Raw genomic sequence first — 22,822 nt, 5'->3', positions numbered from 1 at the left:
TTTGGAAATGCACACCTACAAATGAAACTTTTTTTTATTTTTTTTCATTTAAGGTAAAGCCAACCTTAATTTTAGATCACTGTAAAAAGAGAAAAACCTTAAAAATGTCATTGCAACTGTACATATAGCTTGCCAGCTCTTTAAGGAATGATCAAAATTAATGAACTATTCAGAATTCTACAAGGCAAAGGCAAAAGTCCTTCTCAAAACCACAGTTACTTGTGGTTTATCCAAGCTGCACATTCTGTATCGACTGAGATAGACTACATAAGCCACAAATACTTTGGATGCAATGTTGTACAAACACATGGATGAGGCTACATCCAAAGCACTTGTCCCAGTAAGCACTCTGGAATCGGGCACACAATACACAACCAGCTGAACAGATCTGCACCAGTTTAGTGGAAAAAGTATTACCTGCACTGACTCTGCATGCAGACACTTTATCATCTCCATGCCTTAACTTTTAACACACCCAATCAAATCTGTATTATTGGTATCCAAAATCCTATTATTACAATAGGAGAAAGTTAACCGATACTGAACTGGTGATAGAAATAAGTAAACAAACCGTTCAATGCTAATAATTTTCCACCTCCCCCCTTCTCTGTGCTGTATTATCCCATTTCTTCTAATATGGAAACCACGGGTAGAACGTGTACTTGATTCAGTACATTCACCATCACTGCACTGGAGTCTTTGTCAAGTTCTTTAATATGTAGCTGAATGGATTTTACCTCCACTTGAAATGCCAGTGTCACAAATACAACAGTGGGAGGTCCTTTACTATCACGCTTCCAACTAAGTAACGTCTCAGAGTTAAGAACTTTTTATCCTCTTTCTGCTAATCCTAAATGTAAGGAAAAAAATGTCCTAATACAGTGAAATAATACTAGAGGATATAAATTAAATAATGCTTTGTAAACACTTACAGTCCATAAATCTGTGGAGCAATTTCCAGTCGGTTCAGATGCATGTATAGCTCAATGTCATGTTTCTTCAGCAGATGATCTTGAATTTGGTTTACCTTCGCTACAATAGCAATAGATGGGCCTAAGTCTTGTGGCCTTGCAAACGGCATAGGTGTAATCATCACATCTTTCTCCTGCAGACACAGGGGACAAGGGGAAAAAAAAAAAACATCCCATAAAGCCTCATTGTCTAAAGAGATTGTCTAGAAGAGATTTGTTTTGCTGTAATTGTTGGCTTCCATATAAATATAAAAATATTAATAACTTATTTCTTTTCCAGCAAAAGAGGAATCTCAAGTATCCACCTCTGTGGAAGGTATTGTGGGATTCCCCTTCCCAGGCATAGCAAGGTTCATCCCATCACTCTGCATGTCAAATTTTATGTGTGCACTTTACATTTCATGCTCTGACAAAGTGTTGACAGCTTTATTTTAGCTTTAATACCAGCAATCGGAGTCAGTTCAGAGCAAAGCAGATGAATGGTAACTTAGTAAGAGGATATATGCCCTGAGAGGACAATAAATCGCATACCAACTATGAAATAACTTATTTTCATGCAATCCTTTCTAAACAGGCTTCCCTTCCTCAGCAAATCTGTTGGTGGTACCACAAGATCTACACAACTTAGACAGAGCACCAGAAAACTTTTAAAACAAAGAAGAAATAGAACAGAGAAATGAATCTGATGGTTAGAAGGTAGTAGGTTGGACTTAAAGGTTGTGCAAACTGTGTAATGATATAGAATATGAAAAAACCCCAGAAGATAGCTACTGGATTATTAGCATCTGTGAACCTGATACAACTTTAAATTTGTTCTCCTTGCAAAACAGTGAAGTATTATTGAAAAAGTGACAGAATGCTAGAAAGAAATGCAGCAAGTAATGAACCCACTGAATAAGAAACATGTAAAAAGGAGGAGAAGAAATAAAAAAAGAACAAGTCAAACCTATCAAGAGAAAGACCGGGGAAATAGAGAATTAAGCTGTCAGGAACACTGTTAAAGTTATGAAGAGGGAAAATTGGAACACTAAGAAGATTTTGCAATGATTTTGTTGTAATCTGTCATCATGGCTTTCCAACCTGGAAGCTTCACTTTAAAAAACAGTTATTGTTTTGCTACCCTTTTGCTCAGTATATTGACAGAGAAGCATTATCAAGGTCAAAGGTTTAATACTTTTGGAAGACTTTACTACAGCTTAAAGTGTTGAAAGACAGATTCACTCTATTCAATACAGTGAAAGGCATATTATTTATAACATTCAATAACAAAGAAAGGTTTTCTTTGTCATATAAAATAACCCCAAGCTTGCTTTCTATGGTTATTGGCCCTTTTCAACTCCATTCTCTCTGTATCAGCATGTTAAGAGGAAGAAAGATAAGTAGTCATACTTCACAATCATTTACAACATGTTTTAACATTGAAGTGGGCAGTGAACATTTAATAATTTCTACTAAGAAGTGTATTTTTATGTTGATCTCCCTTACTTGAAATATTTTGTCTTAATTATTCCATTTCTTTACTGCAGCAAATAAGGCAGGAAGTTGAACGGTGATTTCAGGTAAAATGCTTCTATTTAAGGATCTATTATAAATTATAAGGATTATAAATTGTATCTTAAAATTTGCTTAATTGTTACTTTGCTATGCCAATTACAGCAAAGGGACTGATCTGTCTCTTACAGTGCAGAGGTTTTGCCATGCTATTGTGGTACCAAGTACAGATTCATTTAAGATGCCTTAGCAAACTGTTTGACAAAAGCTCCCTCAGACTGTCAAATAAACTTCACTGAAATTGCAAATATTGAGGTGCTGGAGTGTGTCCAAAGAAGGGCAACAAAGCCGATGAAGGGTCTGGAGCACAAGTCCGATGAGAAGCAGCTGAAGGAACTGGGGTTGTTCAGCCTGAAGAAAAGGAGGCTGAGGGGACCTTATTGCTCCCTACAACTACCCAAAAGGTGGTTGTAGTGAGGTGGGTGTTAGTCTCTTCTCCCAAGTAACAATTGATCGAACAAGAGGAAATGGCCTCAACTTACTCCGAAGGAGGTGTGGATTGCATATTAGGAAAATTTTCTTCGCCAAAAGGGTTGTAAACCATTGGAACAGGATGCCTGGGGAAGTGTTTAATGCACCATCCCTGGAGCTATTTAAAAGAAGTGTATATTTGGCATTTAGGGACATGGTTAGTGGTGGCGTGGCAGTGCTAGTTTTACAGATGGACTCAATAATCTTGAAGGTCTTTTCCAACCTATACAATACTATGATTCTATGATTCAAAATCTGTTCTGTTCTACCAAACAGAAATTTAAAATTCACCATCTAGCATCCTAAGGGGGAATAAGAAACATCGCTACTGACTTAAATACTGAAGTTCTTCACAGCTGCGTGTATATTGAGAAAGGATATTTTTCCTACCTCCTTTTTTAATTATTCTACTAACTTCTTAATTATCAAATTGGGCAGCCACCTTCTCACCCTGTTTTTTGTTTCTCTACTGTATGGATATTTCCTATTGTTTCAGACCCAATTCATTATTTTCTTGGACACAGGCTAGAAAGCAAAACACTGAAAAAGGGTATCCACTAATCTCATTCTAATGAATAGAGAAAACCACTTTTAAAGTATGATATTATAATATCGTGTTAACATTAAATGCCAGTGTACAGCAGTTTTTTTGCTTAAACATATCTGTTTATCTTTGAAACTAATAATAAAAGTCTGTGAGTCTCCATATTCATAGACTGTGCATGTTCTGTCAGTTGGCACACAGCTGGAGTATGAACTTTATCCTAGTTTATTCAAAGTGAATTTAAGTTCAACTTGCCACTGCACGCAGTCATACCTCTGATGACTCAAAACATCTGTATTTTTAAGCTTTTCTTAACTATAGGCATACATTCTCGTACAGAAATCTCAACATTTGAATCTTTCTACTTAGTTGAAGTCGTAATGTAACAAGACTAGCTACTTACCCAGATTAGCCTTTACATCATTAGAAGTCTGTGGGTTTAAAGCCATCTTTACAAAATTAGAAGACAGACTCTTAAACACTGGCTCAAGCGTCAAAAGAGTCTGAATATCAAAACTGATGCAAGCTTCCTCTTACGGAGGAGTGTCAGAACTGGGATTGTCACTTGCAGCATTTGTACACCTTGGCATAATGCAGCGCCGATGCATTGCTGACTGTCAGACCGACTGACTATCAACATGGTACCAAATAATATATGCTGCCTTGCCATTTTTAAAAGCATGAGATAAGTAACTGGTATCTATCAAAATGCAGTTCATCAGCATCTCAGAAATTAATTAAGAGAAATCTTCAAAGCATAAGAGAATCTCTGGGTCAGCAGTTGCAATCAATAATCAATGCTTTGACTACCTATGCCTCCTGATTTGATGCACTGCACCACGAAGCTCGGTGGATGACTCGAGTGCCTATGATATGTCTGTTGTCTCCTCTCATGCAATTTGGTTGAGAAAATGACAATACATTTAGTCAGTTGAAATTGCTCCAAAAAGCACATCAGCTGGTGTGAAAGAAACAGCCCAAACAGAGAGATGCTCAAATAAACTAATACAACCAAGCTGCCAAAATGTTTAACTAGAAATGACTCACAGTGTCTGTGCCTAAAGCACAGAAGCCAAGTGGACAACATGAAACCGTCCCCCTGCCCATACTCACTATGTATTAAGTTGCCTCATGAGACAAAACATTCGTTTTCTTTTTGCGAGCTTCTAAGTCTTGGAAAACATTTGAGTGCATGGGTTTAGTCATCTACTGCTAACACAAAGTATAAATGATCAGTCCTAAGGGCATGCAGTTCATAATAAAAAGACAAATAAGAGGGGCAACTCAGAGATGTGCTATACTGTTCACACAGAGCATCCGGTTCACCTGGAAGAACAGTTTAAATGTGGGTATCAATGAAATGCAGCTGAAAAACTCAGATCAAGTATTGGGAACAGAGTCACCAAATCCTGCCACAAAACATTACCTCCCACAACATGAACAGGCATGGCTGGCGGTCGATACTAATACAATTCATATACTCATCCATTTAGGAAACAAATGCTATAGCAGTAAGGAGAGAGGCTAGGACATAGTACAAGTATAAACTGTGGACAGATTTCTCTCATTAACCACTAGGGAATGGAGTAGCTGGAGAAACTCCTGTAAAGGCAATTGGGAGTAATGGAACCAACTGTTAGAGGCTATAAAATCTAACATGTCTCTCAGAGCACATACTTTCATTGCTTCCTTTGTGAAGATTCAGACTTTATTATGTAGCCAACCCTCAAAGTCATGATTGTAAAAGGCGTATGTACAAGAAAGGATTATTAAAGATTATACATGTTTGCAAAGAACAAGAACAAACAACTAGATATTAATCCATGCGCTTTGCATTGTTAATTTTTTATGCCACGAAAGGACTGGAAAGGGCAATGTAAACTTTCACCTTCTACCCAAGCACTATAAAACTGTAAGCAGACCTAGTTATTTCCCAGAACAAAATTCAACCTCAGACTTTACGACCTCTATAGCAGAAATTGGAACAAATACATTTGAATACACTGAATTCTCAACAGCTACACTTGAAGAAACATGTCTCATCACTTTGTTGTTGGAATAAAAGTGACTACATAATAAGTTCATAACATTTGTATCTCATATGCTTTATCCTTAGTTACTGAGAATTATGTAAAAACCCAAATAGTAATCTATAACCGTAGATAGCTTAGGCCAAGACACCAACACTCCATGTCTAATAAACTATACACACAGATAATTCTAAAGAAAACAGAACCTTTCATGTGAGTCTTGGGTGAAAACATTTTTCTTCAATAGACAGGCAAACCCACCTCTTAAACTAGTACTCCCTAACTGCAGTTTGCAAATATAGGTTATGGTGCACATATGTCGACATCCAAACCCAACCAAATTCTTACTAATTTTCTTTTAACTCTAGATACTCACCCTATGACCTATGTGAAAAATCCTAAAGCAAATCAAACTGGGTCTAAGTCTGGAGGACAACTCTTTTAGGATATAATACACTGGAAGTCTTGGCAATACTTGTAGTATGGCTATGTTTTGCTATGGCCTTCTACTCTAACATGCAAATCTTTTATTCAGAATTAAAAAAAAAGAGAAATGTAAGCAGAGAAAGAGAAGGGGAAAAAAGTATTCAAAGGCAATCTTAAGCAACTGACTGAGGCAAAATGGACAGAGGGAACTGTCCCTCATGCCATGCATGAAAACCAGTTACAGGCAAGGCATAGATAAGTCCTGCAAAGAAGCATTCTCTAGAACGAAACTCAACACAGAAAATGCTTTTCCATGAAAAGAAGCAACATACTAAATACAGTGGTATCTGTACAGCTGTACAGGAGATCCAATGGTACAGACATGCCCTGCTTGAATACCATGAGGTCAAGAGGAAAATATAGGAAGGATATGTAATGATGAAGTCAGAGAAAGACGCACCCTCATCTGGGATGGACAGTCTATGATCAAAATTTTGCTTTCACAGCTCTTGTTTATATTGTAAAAAGTTTCAAACAATCCAAATGTCGACATGTTAATCACTGCCTACATGCATTTATTTAACATAACATTCACACAGCTTTTGGTCACATAGATAGCCCATGACAAGTCTTTTGAATGCTACACAAGAACACCACTCATATGTAGGAGAGTTTGTACAACATTTTAGAGTAATATTTACCTTCTGACTGTCATGTTCAAAAGTTGAAAACCAATGTTCTGCAGTTTTCATAAGACGCGTGAACATAGCACTGAAGGGGAAAAACCCAGAAACTTGGTGTTAAATAATGTATTACAAATGAAAGCAAATTAAATGTAAAGAAAGTTGTTAAAACTTACTAGGCATCATGTTCCAGATATTCAGGATTCAAAAGAACTTTCATTTCCTCGCTGAAAAAGGCAACAGTGAACAATCCAAATGTGAATGTTTATTTTTGGTCAGCATTCTGTATGTACTATTATGTATTTATAAGCCAACTTTCATATAAAGTGCAAATGAGAAAACTAGCCTTTTTAATTAAAAAGAGCAACTCCATTGAACAAATGAAGTCTTTCCTTTTTATAAAGATCAAAAACAAATTAGCTGCCTTGTCTGCACTACAATGAAGTAACCATCTAATTATTCCAAATAACAAATTACTGAATGTCACAATGTATTATTTGAATATGCTTGATCTAGAATAATTGATTGCTGCACAATTTATCACTGTTTCTTCCAAACAAAAAAAATATGGTTACTGGTCAAATATGCAGTATCAAAACATTAATTTATTTTGTTTTAATAGCCTGTATTTTTATTGTACTTTAACAGCAATTAATCAGTGACAGCACCTCTTTTCCATCTACTTCGCTGCTTAGCTCTACTTTTTCAGTGGGGATGGAACAGAATGCTGTGTATAACATATGGTTATTTTAAGTTACTTAGCACTGAAGAGCATCTTCTAGATAATTTCAGCATCTCCAAGGGCAAACATCGAATAAAATCACACAGTTCTAAATAATCTCCATCCTTATACTCAGCTGCCTTTGGACAATCATGTTGAGGGGTGCTAACAGAGGTTATATTATATAGCACATGTAATTAAATTGGTTTTTATTTACTGCTGGACTCCAGGGAAGAGTGCAGAAAGATAAATGAAATGACTCAGATATCACAGGTGATACGAGCAGACAACTAGTTTCATTTAAAAAAAAAATCAAAACCAAATAAAAAACCACTTTACACTTAGGACAAGAAAAAAATCACTTGTCTTGTTGACAATCCTGTGTAACGTAGTCTTTCATACACATGTATGATTAGATGCACACATTCACACAGTTTGAGTGAAATGGAGAATCAACAGCTAAACTTAATGTTACTACTAAGTCAAAGGATAGTCAGATATTGCAGCTACAACACAGCAAGTAATGGAAGAATCATCAATCACAACAATTTATCAACATTTTTTTTTCTTTTTTAAGACATCAAGAAAGAGCTGGTATCGTCCATTTTATGAATCTCACACTATGATCTGCCTCCGCTTTACAATGACAAATCTTAAACCATTTCTGCCAATAAGAATGAAGGGAAAGAACAGGCATACAAGCTTTTTGAGTAAAGTTTCCTTTAGGTTTCTTGTCTTCCCTTTTTTTCACTGGCTATTATCTGTGAAAGGGCCAATGCCTACCCTTCCAGAAGCTGTGCTAGGGAGATGAAATAAGGACATTTCCATAAGAGCACAAGGATGCAACCATTTTTTCTATCAATTTATCAACTATAAACAAAAAAATAAAGAAACACCTATTTCTAAGTTCTAGTCCAGCCAACTTAATTTATATTTTTAAGAAGGTGGATTTTTAACACTATACAAACGAAACACAATGCTTGCCTTGGTTGTGCAGCTTCACTGGCATGTGAAAAAGCTTGGTGGTCACAATGCAGGATAAAGACAATGGGAGCTAAAAGTTCATGCATACCCTAAACGTAAAAAGAAGCAAAAGTACAGTAAGATTTTCCAGTCATACAATAGTTCATAACACACAGCATCAAGCAACCAGCAATAATAGGTGCAGACTAACGAAAACCAGGAACATTTACATTCTTAACAGAATGGTTTCATAATCAACGGCTTTTATCTTAAATTATGATTAAATCCAAGTGTTTATTCTTCTGTATTATATGGAAGCAAGTTATTCTCCCTTTTTCTAACATAACAGACAACAAATTCGCAATGGTAGTCAACCCTACACCTGGCGTTTACTCCGAGATCTACGTTCATAAATATGAATTTTATTTATGATAATTACAACCATGATCCACAGTACAAAGATCTGCAATAGGGACAAATTACAAAATTTAAACTTATTTTTTATTTGATAATGTTCCAAAAGCAGCATAGCAGTAGCCTTTAGAGGAGACAAGGGCAGTTATTTGCAAAATCAGAAAATGAAACTTACATTCCTACATATGTGAGAGGTAAAATGAGATTTTTGCCTTTTTTAAGACATTATAACAAAATGCATAGGAGATCTGGTACTGTTGCATTATAAACTATTACTTATATGTGCAATCTATATTAGGATACAGGAAAATAATAGAAACATGCAGGGTTGGAAGAGGAAAAAAAAATGGTGGATAGCCGAGGACTTGGGCCAGCATTGGAAGCATAGTTGGGCCACCCAGGACAGCCAGTAGTGCTTTTACCCAGAGGTGACCAGGAACAAAACAGCAGTATTGATTTGCCTTGATCCACCTTGGCCTTGTCCATTTGTTATCAGAAGCAGAAACAATCACTTTAGGAAATAAGCAATCCAGCTGGCAAGCAGCAGTGCACTGGCAAGTAAAACTAGCCTGCAGAATTTAACCTCATCTTCAGCAGATATTTAGCCCCTTCCCTCAGATTAGATAAGAGAAAAGGAGGATTTGGGGAAGGATTTGGGGAAGGTCCCTTCCAACCCAAATCATTCTATGATTCTATAACTGGGGAATTCCGTTATGTCAGCAGAGCTGGGCTCCCAGTGGTGGACTGGGACAGCAGGCAGGAACTACATAAGTATCAGGTTGGGGTGAGGGTCAGCCATGCAAAAGAAGTGAGGGGTGTCCTTCATTGATTGAAGGGATGTGGGATGAAGGGCTGAGACCTGCCTACTGGCCTCTGGACACAGGGATCACTCCAAGGGGAGGGAACTCCTGATCTCAGTCCAAAATCACCAGTTACAGTTGGGGCTTGATGCCATGTGCCCAGGCTACCCCTGCTAGGTCTCACTCAGGGTGGAGTTCCTTCTCCCGCTACAGGACGCAGAGTGTGCTGTAAGCAGTGGTCTAGTTCAAAGGTACAACTGAACCACCAAGTGGAGCCTCAGCCCCAACTCCAGGTGCATACTCTGGGCAGACAGGGGTGCCAGGAAGACCCTCTTGTCTATCCCATTGGCAGAAAGAGCATTGGGGCTGGCCCATCAAGCTCATAGGGATCTCAGGCTACTGCCGAGAGTGAGACAATGGATCCCCAGACAGAAACTGCTCTACACTTATCCTTCCGTTTCCAAGCTAGGAAGCCTCTCCACTTGCTTTCCTAGCCCTTTCAGTGATGGACAGACGTAAGCAATGGAAAGAGTCACTCGGTTGTGCAGCTAACCTGCTGCTTTGCTGGTGTATCACCTGATACTCCATGTAGCATTTGAGGAATATTCAATACCACAGTTAGCTGATCAGCTTCATATGTATCAAACAGATCCATTAATTACTAAATCCCCTTAACTTTTATTGGCAATAATGGGGATTTTCCATTAAGTGGCTGAAAGTAAGCAGAGAAGTAGATGTGGAAGTTCTCTAAATCATTGTTCATTTTGAGTACGCTCGGGTGCATGTTAGTGGACCTCATCTGTTTGTAAAAGGAAATACAAATGCTAGCAGCATTGAAGAAATAAAAAAAAAAAAAAGAGGTTTGGAAATTTCTCTGTGTGCTATCAAATGGAATCTTCAGAAATTTTATTTTAATTTCTTCATGACTGAGATTACTGTTCTAGCCTTAACTGTAGGGTTGCAACAATAGCAGTCAGTTTACCGGGCAAAGCTAAAGACAGCAAAACTACTGAAGTTTGGAGTTTTTCTTTCTCTTCCTATTTCTGAACCTTTAGGGACTACTTCAAAAGATGAAGGCTAAATAGAATCTCAGCTAGGAAAAAAACCCAATTAAACACAATGTTTCTTGATTTCAGGAACTGATGTAAAATTTCCAAACACAGCAATATGGGTTAGATTAGAAATTGACAACTTCAGATTTCTAAAACTCTTCTGGTCATACCAAGAGGGAAAGAAATAGAAAAGATGAAGATATAGGTCCAGGATTCATCAATAAATATAAGAGGCAAAAGTATTTAAATAAACTGTAGATAACACGGGTTGTACCTTCATACATACTCACAGCACACAGTTAATTAAAAGCTCCATGTCTAATCTTTTATTCACCCTGATATACTAACATGAAATAAGAGAAATGGAAATGCCAAAAACTTGACTATCTAATACAACTATCACCAAAGCTGTAAACATATAAGCTGAAGAAAAAGAAAGAGGACATAAAATAAGAATTAGTTATAAAAGATAAAAGCACATCATGCCTTCTTCCAACATAATAATATATCAAATTTATAATAAAGTAGAATCATAATGTGGCTGCCCACATACAACAAAAACAAAACAAACAGATGATGAAATATCAGGATTTCAAAAAGATACCTCTGATCTTTCAGTTACAAGAGTACTTCAAATGTTTAGAGATTTTTAGCTTGGCAAGAAAAGCCACCAGTGTAATATGCATACACATATTTTTCAATGCAGCAGATTACTAAAACTCTTTAGTGTTAATAAATAAGTTGACAGAGCTCAGATAATTTTATGACACTTCTCAGCCACAACAAAATATTGATTTCATAATACAGTCTATGGTTTAGGAAGAAAACCAGAAACATAGCGTTTCTACAACAAAAAGTGAATCAATGCATTTCAAATACTGACTCCTCTAAGGGCAATCAAATCATGAGTGAACAATTATTAGCCTGGTGATTTAGCTTAATTGTCACTATCTCTTTTCAGTGTAACTAGGACCAGAATTTTGTCACCACTCTTACAGAAGAACGCTAAATGTAATTTTTACATATTCTTAAGTACAATACACTATTCTCTTTAGATTTCATATTTACAGCTACTATTTAAAAATTCAAGGATCCAGTGAGGATTCTGTCTTTAAAATATGTAAGACAGCCTTACAACATTCTGCTCTGTTTGACTAGGGACAGAAATATCTATTTCCTCATCAAACAAAATGGTACTTCATGCTGGTCAAAAAATCACAAACCCTACTACAAAGACAACTTTCATGCATATATGCATATTAAACAAACATTATTGATTGCTTCTCATAAGACTATGTGCTGATGCTATGTTACAGTTTCAATAAAATGTTGTAAATTTCAGATACACTTTATTTACAAGGATGGGAACTGTCAAGGAACTGCAATTTTTTACAAGTATTTTGAATGAGAAACATTGGGTTCAGTACAGATGTTGACAGACAGAAGTATAAGTTTCCATTTACTGGCCAAGTCTTAGAATTGTTATAGCAAATATAGCTCTTGTTTGTGGTCATACAAATGAGACAGAGGAATTCTCACAGGGAACAACAGGACCAGTCCTATGATGGATACTGAACATGAAGACAAACACTTTAATTTGGGCTTTGTATTCAGGTCACTGTGGAGAGAGCAGCTTGGAGGTGATCTGTTATTGAGGAATTAATGGTAACCATTATTTTCAAGAAAATCTGCTAGACTTTGATGTAGTAGAAATTATGGGAAGTGGGGCTTGAGTCAATGGTAAAAACAGAACCAATAAAAATAGGACAGGAAGATTGACTGCAACATAGGTGTTTGCTGAAGGAGGGGGAAAAAAACATACCCTGTTGAGACCACAAACTGTACTTCCTATTAGCTAATTCAGACAAGGGTAGTGGGTGAACATGAAAGAAATGTTATTTAAAAACAGATGGACAGACAAAACCCCCAGGATTGTTACTAATAAGCTAACAGGAGCCTTAATTCTAAAAAAGCCAAAGAAACCCACACTTTTAAAATGAGATAAGAAAAAAAAAAGCTCCTAATAAAAGTGCAATGTCCACAAAAAGAGAGGAAACCCACAATAATTTGCTGGTTTTTGGAGTTGGCATAGCACCACGAGACCTGGGTGATACACTGAACACACTTCAGAGAGGTTAAATCCACAGTTTTTCAGAATTCATTTTTTTTTTTTTTATTTTCTGCACTTCACCTCTCCCTTGAATCCTGTGGGAACCCCATCCTGAAATTACTGCACTACTGATGCAACACTAGTTGAAAACAGAGGTAAAGAAGTTTTCTTTGTCAACAGCCTGTAGGCTCGCAAAATTGAACCTGTTCTTTTATCTGCCTGTGTTCATTTAGCCCACCAAGCAGTCTTTATTAAAGCTGAGGCATCAGGCAGTCAAAGTTCATTAATACCATTTATATAATCTCTGCAGTTTCAATTAACTCAGCAAGACATTCTACTACATGATAACAGTCTCATTAATTCAATAAAATCCCATAACTATTAACAATATGGTCTATGTTAAACGGGGTGTCACCTAGTAGAAAATAATAGCTTTAACAGCTTGTGATGAAACTCAGGGCTTTTTTTTTTAAATCTGATCTGGCTAAATATTCCATCCTTATGTAGAAAGGTATTACTTCTTGGTAAGGAATCAAGAGGATTTTAAATATGAGCAGAGGGTAATTAAGTCCTTTTAAGTCATATCAAAGCATAAAATAATACTTCTTATTCAATAAATGATAGACTAAATTAGCTGGAATGCGTTCTTCCATTTCCCTGTCGTCAGTGTAGTCTGGCCTATATTCACTAGAAATGGGAGGCTGACTACTGCTGAATTTTCTTTAGCAGTGCCCTTCAAAATATAGCACACAAATCTCATTTTTTCTTTTTATCATGCAAGACTATTCCTTGCTCACAGTCTGTCAAACATGAGAAATAAACAACTGCTGGAGATTTGATATGTTTTATTTTATTTGTTTTGTAATCTCTAAAACAGCTCTTCGGAAGTAACTATTCTTTCAACTCATGTGTTGGTCTTTTCATGGAAAGCCACCGATTTCCTGCCTTGAAGACAGGATGGTCACAGACCCAAGCCTGAAAGCATACGGCGTCTTTTAAAAATCTTCACATTTACTGAACCTCCATATTTTTGTCATGAAGGTTTTTATGCCTATGTGAAGTTTGCTGCTCTACAGTTTATCCTTCATCTATCCACACAGTATCACTCACTGGCAGTTCCTACTCGCCCTACAGTTAACAACCTGGAGAAATAAATACAAATATAATGTTAGTAACCCTGTGTATTGGGCTTGCTACATCAACTTAATATCAAGTTTACACTCACTTCAAACCTTTCAGAAGAACTGTTAAATTCATTTAACCTGCATTCCATTGGATGCATAGTTAACACAGTCAGTGAAAGTTAAAGTTTTCTTTACCATTTTATCTAAAATGGTTTGAACAGGCTCTCCCTCAGGTAACACTGTAAAAGTGGTATTTGTAGCATCTTTGTCCTTCACTCAAGAGGCATTTGTCAGCTGTATTGTATTTGGAAGCTACAGGGTAGATACAGGATTTATTCGCTAATGTACTGCATGGCTTTAGCACTTTGAGGAAGAACTTAAAATATTATATAAAACTTAAACCACTAGCTTTGCCTAAATTTCAGGAGTCACTGTTCATGTTTTCTGCTTGTTCAGTATGGTTTTTAAACCTGCTGCATGCTTTCTTTCTTTACCTAAGCACAGAAAACCTTTCTTCTTCTTTTTCTTTCTTAACCAACACTGAAGCAAAAGATGTTTTTTATTAAGAAAACTGAAGTTAGACAACTTAGCAATCTTAAAGAAAACAATTTGAGGGACTGTCTTATGAGGAAGAAGCATATGTTATTCAATGAGCTTACTTTTCTTACTATCCAGCTGACAAGCAGCTCTTTGATTACTTTAGCATCAGATACAACTTTGGATACAACAGAACTACATTATTGTCAAACCATACAGAAAATGTTGAGTCAATGAATGCCACCTGTACAGTATTTTCATTACCTGTTTATAAAGCAACTGCTCATTTTCTCTGGCGTAGCAGAACAGAACATCTGTAAGAATTTTCCTCACATTCTCCTGCTGGAAATACTGCATTTCAGGAAAGCTGAAAATGAAGAAATGCAGGGAAAGTAAACAATATAGCTCACAGAATCTTAGTTGCTGGTCTTCTAGAAGTGATTTTAGGTAAGACAGGAACCTCACTTGTATGGTTTCCCACCGCTCTATGAATTGTAGGTGCTGCTAACTTAGAATACTTCTAAAAACTTTTTATATTTGTTTTGCAACCAAAAATCTGAACTGTGTTTTTTAATATACATCAGTCCACTACATAGATAATATCACCAGTAATAGTTAAATAAGTAATCCCTTTTAACATTATGAGAAGCAGAGATCTGTAAGAATGAAATACAACGGCAGATTGTTTTGATCGTTTACTTCTCACACACAACCAGTCTACTGAAAATGAATGACTTGGAGAATCTAATCCAAATAAACTTATGTACCAGATGAGTATGTTCCCAGCTGCCTAAAGAATCAAGTTCCTTGCCTCCTTCATGTCACAAAACCAGATTGAGTTGAAGCAGAATGAAAGGATCCAGAATGAGAGGAAATGACTGAAGCAAAGATATACTCTTTCTCTCCTGCACACAGACTTTTAGTGCCAAACCTAGCAGCCCAGAAGATTGTTCTGGTCCCAAGTAGCACAGCATCCAGACAGCAGCTTAGCTCCAAGACTGTGCTCCACCAATTCTCAGTCCTGCACTAATGAACCTGAAACTTGTAAGGAACATTTCGAAAAGGAGCGTGATCAAAAAAATAAGGCAAACACCGCTCCCTCCCTCCCTCAACAACCAAGCCAGTTAAAAGTAAGCCTGTTGCAAACAGTTAACTGTTATTTAATTTGACTCAGGTACTGGAAAAAGAAGCACCAATGGTAAAACCTCTAGAGATAAAAACATACTTTATATCACGTGCTCCTTTTTAAAAAAAATCTGTGTTAGTCTGGCAGCTGTAACTGGATCATTGTTCTGCCCTGCACTTTCATGAATAGTGCATAGCCCTACTCTTCATTTTTCTCAAGATAAAAGTTCAGCAGAGGAAGAGAACAAGAGCTACAATATGTTAAGGAATTCTGTAAAGTTTCCAGTTCTAAACTGGAATAAAATGTAAAAAAGAAGAGTATGTCAGAAGCAGCGTATACACAAGGGTTCAACGTTTCATGAACATTTGAAAAATGATGTAGCATTTTAATGACAGGATTATTAAAATATCACATAACTGTCAGGAAAACCACTATTCTGAGCTCCAATATATCTTACTGGCATCTTTTGCGATGCAACATAATTAGGTATTTCACTGTGTTTAGTAGCTGTCTCAAATAAATTTTAAAATTACGAAATCATGTGATACTCTGGCAGGGCAAACATAGTCTAAGTGAAACAGAATGCAGTGGAACTAGTGTGAGAGCAAGGGAAAAAGGCTTCTGGGAAAATCTTGTTATCTTCATATAATCGAGGAAAATGTAAATATTTACAATCCTTTACAATTCGGAAGCAACTCTCACCTGTGCATCCTGCTCCTTGACAGTTGGAAGCAGGAAATAAAGTGGTTATGCAGGATGCATTTTAATGAATAAGTGCACAAATAAAAGAGTTTTCATGCTTGCTAAAGTAGTAATTAGATGATAAAAAATATTTCAAAATACAATCACTCCAATTCACATTGAGCTACGTGGAGCAAAAACAAATAAATAAGAAAATACCAAAAAGAAAACAAAAGGTAAGGTTAGACAAAAACCCAGAATGCTTAAAAAGACAACAAGAGTAGGCCTCACAGCAGATTTCTGAATGCTATAGTATTGTCACTTTCAAAATTAAATAATGTGGATTGTAGGTAACTTTTTTTCCAAGTAAATTTGGTTTTTCCTTCTTCCCAAGTCCGAGCTGCCATGTTAAACTTTAGACTAATTCTCTTAAGGCTGCTGTAAACCCTGTCATGGCAAAACAATATAGAGAATTATAATAAATTACTTCAGATAAAACTATTCGTGTTAATCATTGTGTCCATCTCACAGAGGTGACAACAGGTAAGCACAGAAACATAACTAATTAAGGCATTAAAGGTGCTTTGAAGTCCTTGGATGAAGGACCTGAATCAAAAGCCAAGGCAAAGAAGACACCATGGCTTAAACACAGCAACGCTGAACTCCTGTGAAAGCCACTGGGATGAGGGTAATGTTTTCCTGGCACCTGGTGGGGGTAACGGTAGACCAACATTTGGAAAGTTGTATGCACTTGTACTAATCATATCACTGTAAAAGAAGGACACAGCTGAGACCAAAAGGGCATTACAACAGATGGCAATCGATGTAATTTAGGGGTTTGAAGAGATTATTTCTGAAGGACTGTTATTCAGGCCTGCCCTATGAAGTTTAGGAAGAGAAGACTAACAAAGAAAACTCAAAAATACACAGAGATATCTGTGAGGATCTAGTAATACCAGAGATTGTGGCAGAAAGGATAATAATGAACTCAGAAATAAGCTGGCTGAAGTATTAATTATAGTTAATGTAAATACAAGAGATCACGAGGGAACTATCAGTTCAGGCTTGATTTTTATGGAGAATGTAATTTTATGATTAAAGCACTGTTTCAGAAATACAGTATCCTCAAATCAGGCAAGGTAAGAATACTTTTCATGAACATTAGAATATTATATTTAATTACATTTCTGAGAAAGACTGCATAAGGACATGGGAATTCTGCTAGAATGTTTTACCACAAATCCTACAATTAAGCAATGGTGCATTCAAGTCCCTGCTTTCTGAAAGTGAAGATCAGTGTGAGTTACCACTTTTTTAAACATACCTTTAGCTCATTTAGGGGCCCCCTACACCTGTAGCAGCCAAACTTTAACACACAAGAAACTTAGGCTGGCAATCACATAAAAGGATGCACAAGTACTTTATGAAACATATTTGGTGGCAGGCAGAAATGAGGTTGTTAACCACAGCCACAGTGACCATCTTTTCTTTCATGAACAGATTCCATCCCCTACCATTCCCCAACCCTGTTACTCAGTGGGAATGGGGAAAGCTACTAAAACAGAAAAAAAATAATATGGTCTTGCAACTGCAAAGGTTTCATAAATAATAACAGCGCCCCCCCGCCCCGCTCACTTTTTCCTTGAAAAGGAATAAATTGGTGTGTAAAGGTAGCATTCACTTCCAGCAGTCCCTCCTCTCACATGGAAACATATTGTCTCCTATGTTGATACCCAATGGATAGCTGTTTTTTCCCCATGTCTTCTATGTGCTTAGGAAGGATGTAGCTTCTTAATGGCTTCTGCACTACCTTTTGATGAGTGATTTTTATTATTTGGAAAGCGGAGAGTTTGAAACAGCAGCACCCACCAGAATTCATCTTCACACTGCTTCCATTGTCCTAAACTGTGATTGTTTTTCCTGAAGCAGAAACTAGGTAGAACAACATATAAAAATACTACTACAATAGAAAAAGAAATCCACTCAATTAGTCTACCAGGAGTGCCCCGTAAGCATTTTGTTTTCTTAAAACACTAAAGAGAGAAAAAAGGTAATCAAATCTAGCCATATACAATCCTAGATGTACAAGGTGGTGCCAGCAAGTAGACCAGTATTTGGATTTGACTCGCAGCTAGTTGCTTTTGCATCTGCCAATCTGCCGATTTCCACCTCTGCAGAATATTTTTAAAAATTCTTCTTTATCTTAACCTTCTTAATCATAACAAAATAAATCAGCATTGTTCCTTCGCACATCTTTTGTAATTAATCATTGAATTTTTAAGTCTGTTATGAGTTAGTATGGTACTAGTTCATACACATTTTACTTTCCTAGTAGAATATTAGCATGCACTATTATAGCCATAACTTAGTGGGGCCTACATTTACAGTAAGGCTTTTACTTGCATTATAATAAACTCTCCTAACCTCCTTCTCAATACTCATTTTTAGAAGCTTCTCACTTGAGACAGAAAGAGATGGCGCTTGGTTCCAGCTCAAAAGTACACGTTTCTAGACAGCTGAAGGAAAATCCATTCTGAAACTCCAAACTACTGTAAAAATTAAGTCAGATGATTGATTAGAAATGTTGATCACCAATGAGTATGGTCTAATTTAACAAAAGCCTTCCTTACCTACCATGTAAATACTGGAAGGTCCTATTATGCATCAGGGAAAATATTATATTTAGACATTATAGCTTGGATTTTTCTCATCTGACTTCAGGTGACTACTGTTTAGTTAGGTACTTTTATAATTATTGAAGAAAAACACACTCCTCTACACTGTGACTCACCAGACCTATACTAGAGTTTTACTTTAGAAAGGTACGATTTATTTCCTGGAATTCTGCAGGTACATAGACTCTAAAGGACGATTAGTGCAATTGTGAGCATCTATGTTTTACAAATCTAATTACTGGGTGCGGTAAGACTCACAAAATGCACGTGAACACACAGAGAACTGTCACTGATCCCTTTAGGTAACAGATTTCTGAAATTTGAAACAATTCAAACCAAAACCAATTTAAAAAGCATATTTCTACCCACTTTCCCCATCTATTATTACTACACTTCAGAGAATTCTAATAAAAACATAATAGAATAAATTTTTTATTGCTTTGATGGACGGGATTGTGTAGTTTGATACTCTGTGTGCAGCTAGTATCACTCTCTACAGCATTATTTACTTGAAGCTGTTGGATGATGGAGTACTGAACTCAATGACAAAGAGTACAAAAATATTTGTTAAATAAGAAGCAGAGGCTAGAAGATAATGATTATGTTGACTGACTATAGTACTCAATTATTTTAACCTTTAATAAAAAGCATTGTAAGCTAATGACAAACCTTTGAATTGCAACTTCAGGAATTTATTTAAAGAATGGAAATGAAAAGGACAACATTAAAGAGAGGGTATTTATATTTCAAAGCCAAGGAATCTAGAATGTTATTGTTTCTTACAGTAATGACAGTTTACAAACAGATACATTTGTATATATAAAGTGCACACTGTGTTTTATGATTAGGCAAACAACAAGCATATATATAAATGCATGTAGTTTATCAAATACATTCATGTTACTTTGATAAATTTTGCTCCTTCATTGCTTGACTTACTTTGATATTGATGACATATAATGTATGCTGGTATTGTTTCAAATATAAATACATAATGGAAATTTCTTTAGACATTATTACTAATATTAGTGAATACTACTCTGCCATTTACCAGAGTGAGAGCCTGGACCTTGTGTGTGTGTGTATATATATATATATATTTAAATAAAAGTCTTAGATCCAATGTAACCTCCATGCAACTTTTCATTCTCCAATTATAGTTTAGATACGTACATATTTTAATCTTAGAACATCCTGAACCATTTCCTTTAACAAACAAAAAATACCATCTGTGAGAATGCACATGAAAGCATACTCAGATTTTAATTATATATCTCATGACAAAATGCATTCAAGAATGGGTCTAGGGACAGAGGTATAAGATATTCCAAAACCAGAGAGCAATTTCTTCTGCATGACTTTGCTTCTGTAAATGAAAATGTGTGAGCTTGGGACTTGTAAAATCTATGACTATCACCACTTTTTTCAAGTTATAAGGAAAAATATTTGCAATACAGTAAAATTTCACGTGGTACCAAACCAGTAATTGAATTTAATTAGATTTATGCATCACTCTATGCTTCCACTCTGAAAAGAAATGTTTTCAGATACTGAGTGTTCTAACTCAAATAAATTCCTGAACAGAAATGACCTAAGGACCCAGAAGATTAAAACATAATCACAGTAATATTAGGACAAATTTTATTTTTTATATGTCACATATGGTGACATATAACACCAGAAAAGTGATAAATAGAAATAGAAATGCTTAATTTCTCCAGATGAGCAACATTTCCCTTACTAATTACAAACTATTTATTTTATTATTGATTGAATAATTAAAGAATGTCAACTGTTCAATCCTTTATCATGATCATAATTTAATTAAAAGACCTTTCGGTTTCTCCTACCTTTTTATTGCTTCATATGGAAAACCCTACTTTAAATTTCAGGTAGTAACACATTTCCTAATATCTTCATTTAGAAGAGCTTTTCCTCAATGATACTGGCAAATCTCTAGGGTTTAATGTTTAAATTGATTTTCTCATTTTTCACTCCAAGAAAGCTGTATTTTTATACATTTAATGTATGTTTCTTCACATTCATGTTCAACAATCCTGACATTTACACTAGCCAAAGTTAAGAAAACACAATATAATGTATACCACACAAAAAAAGCAGAATCTAAATTCATATATAGAAATTTCTCTAAGGATCTACATACGTTCTTGTCACATCTTGTTCAATCATTGCTCGAAGCTCTTTATCCTGGAAAAATTTATTCCAAAGACTCTGAAATAAGGAAAAATAATTGTATGAAACAGATGCTTCTACTTAAGGCTTATATACTACATCAGCAAAGTACTGTAATACAGATATTAACTAATTAATCCTCCAGAATCCTGGTAGATAGGTGTATCTATATGTCATGGGTTAAAAAGAATGTTGGTGACCAGTCTAACGTATCTTGGAAAGTCAGTTTAGATCAGAGATGATAATATTCCAGTCCCTGGATCCTTGTTCTAGGCTCACTCTATTTGTTCACTGAATGGCTGAAGGTCTGTGAGTTACTTGTAAAGGGTCTATGAAGAATATTTCAGAAGAGAGCGTAAATTCGAACTGGAAACATCAGCCCAACTGAAAAAAAGGTAGTAGTTCACTTATGGAAAAAGGTCTATATCACTGTACTGTACTACATTTCACCTAAGAATGTATGGACTGTAATTGGAGGCTGTTATAATTTCTATTTTAAGAAATTGTTTGTATGCAAGATAGTTTGTCTTAGTGGAGGAAAAATTGAATAAGGAATGTATGATGGTTAAATGCTTATTATGAAAATGACCTAATTCTAATTGTGCAAATACGCAGTGCAGAACAGTGCAGAACAAGACTGGCCATTCTGAAAACGTTCCAATAGGGAAAACCAGAGTATGTAAAGCAGCCCATCATCACACACAAAAAACATAAATAAAAGAATTTGAAGTAGGTTTAGGTTCTTCTATATTTGTGCTTATGCTCTTTTCCATTCTCTTTCTTTGGTTTCCATGCCTTGTTTACTGATCTTTTGCAAAAGCTAACCTGAAAGAAGTCAGAAATGTTGTTGTTTGTATGCTCCAGAAAAGGTATTGTCAAGTCAAGGGTCTTCTTTATTGCAAAGGGATGGTATCTTGGACATATTGATCACAATACAGAAGGAACAAAATCTACTGTAGTCTTTTCATGCAGGTTAGTTTTCAGATAGCAGCAACACCAGTGAATGAAATACTTTACAAAAGCAGTCTGGCTACAATAGTTCCAGAATATCTTGCTCCCCTGTAAACAATTCATTATCATGGTGGGTTATGCTCCACAGAAAGAAAAGAGAAAGTAAATTAATATTATCTAGCAGAAGGAAGGTAAAATAACAAAATGGAAAATGTTAACAAGTTTCTACGTTTGTGTTAAAAGCTATGAAAAAAAATCCCTAAACTTTAGAAGTATTTATATCCCTGACAGTGCCATATGTAAAACTAGTATCTTTTTAACTTGCAGCCCTTTTCATGCAGCTACATCACATTTTGAAACCCATCTGCCCCAGCTCCCACCCGAGTCCACCAGAGCAAATGAGGAAGGAAACAGAATCTGCATTGCTGAAATGAAAGGGAAAAACGTGAAGTCACCGTATAGGCTTAGAGGAACTTTGCACTTTATTCTTATGCCTGATTTGGCCTGTGGCTTTGTTTTATAGATTAATTCCCTGTCACATACTCTGACATGTTAGCCTTCATCTTTCATCTCCTAAAGACATGATAGGAAGGAAGGAGGTTGTGCCAATCTATATAATTACAAACTAAAGAAGAAATACTTTTAATCTTTCACATTTTTCACAGTCATACTGGCTGCAGAGCCACCAATGCGCCTATAATCAATACTTGCATGTTTCAACAAGCAAATTTCTCTCCTTCTACATCTTCTATGAAGCAGAGTATCACACTAAATACAAGCAAAATAAGGGTTTCCATTT

General features: G+C 36.0%; 1 protein-coding gene across 8 annotated transcripts in view; it reads right to left on the bottom strand.

Moving 5' to 3' along the window:
• TBC1D5 (TBC1 domain family member 5) overlaps window positions 1-22,822 on the bottom strand; it is a 319,581-nt gene that overhangs the window by 121,846 nt on the left and 174,913 nt on the right. For all 8 annotated transcript variants that reach the window (XM_054057267.1, XM_054057266.1, XM_054057270.1 and 5 more), the window contains 6 exons: window positions 21,044-21,111; window positions 14,662-14,764; window positions 8,382-8,470; window positions 6,853-6,903; window positions 6,695-6,764; window positions 933-1,105 (listed from right to left, as the gene is read on the bottom strand). In XM_054057267.1, coding sequence (XP_053913242.1) covers window positions 933-1,105; window positions 6,695-6,764; window positions 6,853-6,903; window positions 8,382-8,470; window positions 14,662-14,764; window positions 21,044-21,111 — 554 coding nt within the window. The remainder of the gene's footprint in view (window positions 1-932; window positions 1,106-6,694; window positions 6,765-6,852; window positions 6,904-8,381; window positions 8,471-14,661; window positions 14,765-21,043; window positions 21,112-22,822) is intronic.

This window comes from Cuculus canorus, chromosome 2, assembly GCF_017976375.1.
Source record: "Cuculus canorus isolate bCucCan1 chromosome 2, bCucCan1.pri, whole genome shotgun sequence".
Taxonomy (NCBI): domain Eukaryota; kingdom Metazoa; phylum Chordata; class Aves; order Cuculiformes; family Cuculidae; genus Cuculus; species Cuculus canorus.
The sequence above is the reverse complement of the archived record's forward strand: the minus strand, read 5'-3'. Positions and strand labels throughout refer to the sequence as shown.